The sequence below is a fragment of the Mastomys coucha genome, unplaced genomic scaffold (genome assembly GCF_008632895.1).
Source record: "Mastomys coucha isolate ucsf_1 unplaced genomic scaffold, UCSF_Mcou_1 pScaffold22, whole genome shotgun sequence".
Lineage (NCBI taxonomy): Eukaryota > Metazoa > Chordata > Mammalia > Rodentia > Muridae > Mastomys > Mastomys coucha.
In genome coordinates, this window is record NW_022196905.1 from 195,150,094 (window position 1) to 195,155,315 (window position 5,222).

The 5,222-nt window shown below is 36.3% G+C and overlaps 1 protein-coding gene across 2 annotated transcripts in view; it reads left to right on the forward strand.

Moving 5' to 3' along the window:
* Gpm6a (glycoprotein M6A) overlaps positions 1-5,222 on the forward strand; it is a 258,666-nt gene that overhangs the window by 250,272 nt on the left and 3,172 nt on the right. For both annotated transcript variants that reach the window (XM_031339836.1, XM_031339835.1), the window contains exons 5-6: positions 2,572-2,648; positions 3,180-3,245. In XM_031339836.1, coding sequence (XP_031195696.1) covers positions 2,572-2,648; positions 3,180-3,245 — 143 coding nt within the window. The remainder of the gene's footprint in view (positions 1-2,571; positions 2,649-3,179; positions 3,246-5,222) is intronic.

Genomic DNA, 5,222 nt, shown 5'->3' on the forward strand with positions numbered 1-5,222 from the left:
AGTGCTGACTATATACTGTTGTGTGTATGCCCATCTAGTAGGGCATGGTCAACCTGTGAGGGTCCATCCTTTAAACAGACTTTTCCTATGACAACAGCTGTTAGTTGAAATAGCTTCTCAAATAGACGTGGGGCTTGTCATGTACCTCCTTTTTTTCATGCCTTGATTTTGTCATGTACCTCCTTTTATTCAATGCCTCGATTTTGTCTTATTGAGATTATGCAGGGTTTTTTGTAGGATGGTACTGTCACAACTTCTGTGAGTTCCAGAAAGTTTGTAAGATACAGAAATAGTAGATAATTATAAGGTTGTAGTGTTTTCTATAACACTATAAAGCATGTGTTCATCAACTCACAATGGTGATGACATGAACATATTTTAAGACACAATGAATCTAGTAAGTACTGCTACTATGTGCATGAGTGTGTTTGGCCATCATCCCCTATGGCATGAGTAGCCTATCAGAAACTCCATCAAAACAAACAAACTCTTTCTATTCTCCTACCAGTAGGGATCAAAATTACTACTAGATCCTAATAGAGGGAATTTGTGAGCTCTTCCTTTAACCATGGTGGGGTTGTTGACTGGTTTGGTATTCTGAAGCCTTTGTATATGCTGTCACACATCCTGTGAGTTCATGTATAGAAAGTCATAAATAATATTGCTATACTCATAGATTATTGATTCTATTTTGTTGTTTCTTTTTTTTTTAGATAGAGATAAACACAGAGACCCAAACTGGTCAGTGTATAGAAAATAAGATGCTAGAAAGTACCCAGCCCTGCATGCTATGTCTATATATATCACACTATCTCTGGGAGTAGAATGATTGTAAGAGACAGGGGCAGTACATTACTTCAAAAATACTGTTTTCCAGACACAACTGGACAGTTACATATATGAGCTCACAGCAATTTTAATAACATGTACAATACTTGGCCACGTTTAAGGTAGATAGAATAACAGTGTGAAGGGGAAGTATGGGAATGAATTAGCTATAATTCATTACAATGAATTAGCTACAATTTAAAGCCACTGTAAGAAGGATAGCAAGTTTTCCTTAAGGTTGGGGCACCTGATAGATATACACATGCCAGTTATGGCCACAAATCCAAAAGTCTATGGGCATCTCTAATTGGACTTGAGTTTAAAAAAGAAATGAGGACATTAAAGTTCATTGGATAGAACTCCACAGTGTAGGTATGGGGAGAGGTGAATATGGTCAAAATGCATTATGTGAAGTTATCAAAGAATTGATTAAAATAGTAAAGTAAAGACAAGGCTACATGAATATGCATACACACACTATGCCTAAGAGGCATCACATGCTAAATGATTAGAGATTAAGATGTCTGTAACTCATCATATGTTATTATTTCATGGATATATATAAAAACAAAAACAAAATAATAGTGAAGACCAAAGGCAGCATGAATAAAAATTTACTTCTATGCCATAAAAGGAGTAACCAATGCCACAATGGTTTCCTCTAATCCCCACATGCAAATTTTGATACATGCATTGCAAACTTACACTATCACACACATGCATACACACATGCACACATACACACACACACACATATGTGCACACACAGAGATCATGCTCATATACATAAATAAAGAACCTATTTTAAAAATTAAAAGCTCATACTTACTAACTATTAATGTGGAGATAGAGAATGTCTCTTTCTATATGCATAGTATTGGAGGCTAGAAAACACCCTTGGGGGTCATTTTTCAGCTTTTTCCCTTTCTTCCCCTCCACATTTTTTCAAAAGACAGGCTTACTCACAGTTCTGGCACCTCCAAAGCAGATCAGGCTATCCTACCTGTGTGCCCCAGGTCTCTACCTTCTCAGTGTCAGCACACTCCGATTTTTCTAATATGGATCTGGTAGACCAAACTCAAGTCACTGAACTTGCCAATCAAGCAGTTTATGACTGAGCTATTTCCCTATGAGCTTGCTGCAGTACTCCAAACCTACATTTCATAGTTTCTGTGTTAAAGAGGTGCTGCAGTCTAGAGATGTTAGTATTTGAAAAGTCCTGTGAGTGATCCTGATGTAGTAGGTCCATAGGTCAACTGGCAAGTGTTGGTATGAGTCAAGTAGCAACTTCTTTAACTCCTGCTTGCTAATGACACTGGGTTTGATATGCCCTAAGAAGGGGCACTTACTTGAGTAATATACCTTTGTAAACTTGAAGAAGCTGAACAAAATTGATCTACTTAGTATATATCCTGGGGCATAATCACTAAAATAATTGTGATACTTATATATTTGGTTCATTACATTAATGAATCAAACTATTCACTAGCTACAATCAAATCTAAACAACCCAGCAGATAGATTCAGTTCAGCTCTTATGAAAATAAAAATGTTTAAATTGCTGGGTTAGTTCATATCTCATATTCCTAATTCTAGGCACAGTTATTATGGACAATAACTTTTTCCATTGAGGCTTAACACAATTTAACATGAAAGTTGTAGAGGTTTGACAGCTAAATGATTTTCTCTCGAGGCTCTTTCAAACATATTTAATGCTAATCTACAATTTTCTCCATATTGTAGGGATTGTGACAATTGGAGAGGAAAAGAAAATTTGTACTGCCTCCGAGAATTTCCTGAGGATGTGTGAATCTACTGATGTGAGTATTTTTGCACTCTACTTGTGTCAAAATTTGAGCATGCACTTTGGTATTTAAAAATGTATTATAGTTAAATATATTTTGATTTTTTTTCTATCAGAGATTATTGTGCTTGTTTGTTTTATGCAGGCTACTAGAGTATAAACTATTTTAAATATTTAAACAAAATTATTATAAGTGCTTGAGGTATTTTAGTAACTCATCTTAATGAAGGTAAAAAATTATAAAGATATATCATAACTGTATTGTTACAAAATTACTAAAATCCATCATTTAAAATGACATCTCATTGTTGTAATGACATTATAGTAAAATGGTTCAGTGGTACTGATTTAAGTGATGTGAAAGATGAAGGGCATTTTAATGCTACTGTTGATGAAACACACAACTTTGTAAGAGCTCATGCATATTGTTAATGACAATAGTGATTCTTTTATAATAATAGTGGCAGTCACAATCTCTCTTCTCTATGTAACTGACTCACTTTGATTTGTGTATGTGTGTTGTTCCATTTTGTTCTGTCTTCTGCAGCTGAATATGACCTTCCACTTGTTCATTGTGGCACTTGCTGGAGCTGGAGCAGCCGTTATTGCTATGGTAAGTCCTTCACAGCTCAATGATTGGCTGGACAGTTTGAAATACAATGCTACTTGCTTGAATGCATAATTTGTTTCTCATACATTTTCTACATAAGATGTTATTGTCAGTATAGTAAGAGAGGGATCTGGGGATATGGAACAGTTGTTAAGAGTACTAGTTGCTCTTCCAGTGGAACTGGGTTCAGTTCCCCACAAACACAACGCAGCTTACAGCAGAGGATCTGATACCTTACTCTGACCTCCATGCAGCAGTCATCCATATGGAACACATACATGCAGTCAAAGCACTCATACACAGAAATAAAAATAAATCTGATTTTTAAATAGAAAGAACAGTTTTTAAAATACGTTCATTGATTTATTTGGGGACAGGTAGCTGGTGTACCACAGTGTATGTATGAAGGTAAGATGACAATTTAGGGTGTTGTCATCTCTTTTTGTACCATGTGGGTCACAGGATTTGAATTTGAGTCATCAGGTTGTAGAGTTTTTGTTTGTTTGTTTATTTTCTGAGCTATCTCGCTGGCCATATAAAATTTTATGTTGAATAGAAAGAATGTACAAGATTGTATTAAAAATGAGAAACATTCTTTTGAGGTTAATTCTTTCTGGCCAGTATTATTCTAAAATTTGGAGCTACCATAAATTTCATTGTGAATTATATAATCAAAATTATACATAAATTCAAGCATTTGGAAGCTTTTTTAAAATTGGACATTTTCTTTATTTACCTTTCAAATGTTATCGTCTTTCCTGGTTTCCCTTCCTCCAGGAAACACCCTATCACATCCTCCCTCCCCCTGCTTCTATGAGAGTGTAAAACTACCCATCCCCCAACCACTCCCACCTCCCTGCCCTTGATTGCTCTACACTGGGGCATCTATCAGGCCTTCACAGGGCCAAGGACCTCTCCTCCCATTGATGCATGACAAGGCCATCCTCTGCTACATATGCAGCTAGAGCCATGTATACTCCTTTGTTGATGACTTATTCCCTTGGATTTCTAGTTGGTTGATATTGCTGTTCTTCCTATGGGGTTGCAAACCCTATCAACTCCTTCAGTCCCTAACCCACATACAATGACATTGCTTAAGCTTCCATAAAGTAAGAGCATAGCAAGTAAGGATAGAATCCATAGCACTTTCTCCTAAGGGACTCTTAGCTTATAGTAAACAAAATGGAAACTTTCAAAGGAAATAGTATGCTTTAAAAAATGAACAAAGCAGATTCTATTTCTTCCTACATTTTGGTTTCACAAAAATTAGAAGCAGAAGCGGTTCGTATAGCTCAGTTGTAGAATGCTTGACTTGCCTGCATAAGGTCTTGAATGGGTCACAAAGATTACAATTAATTAATTAATATGTTGGTATAAAACAAAATAAATTCATTACTATATTGACTATTTAGTATAGTTTTTTATTATGTATGTATATCAGTACTGTTCTAGTATCAGTTGGTCTTATGCCTTGTGATGTTTTATTTTTATTAATGATTTTATTGAAGTAGAATTATATTACTTCCTCCTAGCCTTTCTTCCCTCCAGCCTCTTCTAGTTGCCTTTCTCCAAAGGCCTCTCATGTCCTCTGTTTAGTTACTTTTCTATTAAAATGACAAAACACCATGACTAAACTTATTACACAAAGCATTTAGTTTGGGAGCTCATCTTTCCAGAATGTTAAAGTCCATGACTGCTCTATTAAGCAGTATGGCAGCAAGCAGGCAGGCAGATAGGCAGATATAGACAGACTGGCATGGCATTAGAGCAGTAGCTAAGACCTTACATCTGATCCAAAAACAGAGAGAAAGGGGGAGGGAGAGGGAGAGAGGAAAGAAGAGGTAGGAGAAGGAGAGAGAGGAAGAGGTTGGAGAGAGATAGAGAGAGGAGAGGGAAAAGGAGAGAGATGGAGAGGAAGAAGGAGAGAGAGAGAGAGAGAAAGAGAGAGAGGAGAAAGAGAGAGAGAGAGAGAGAGAGAGA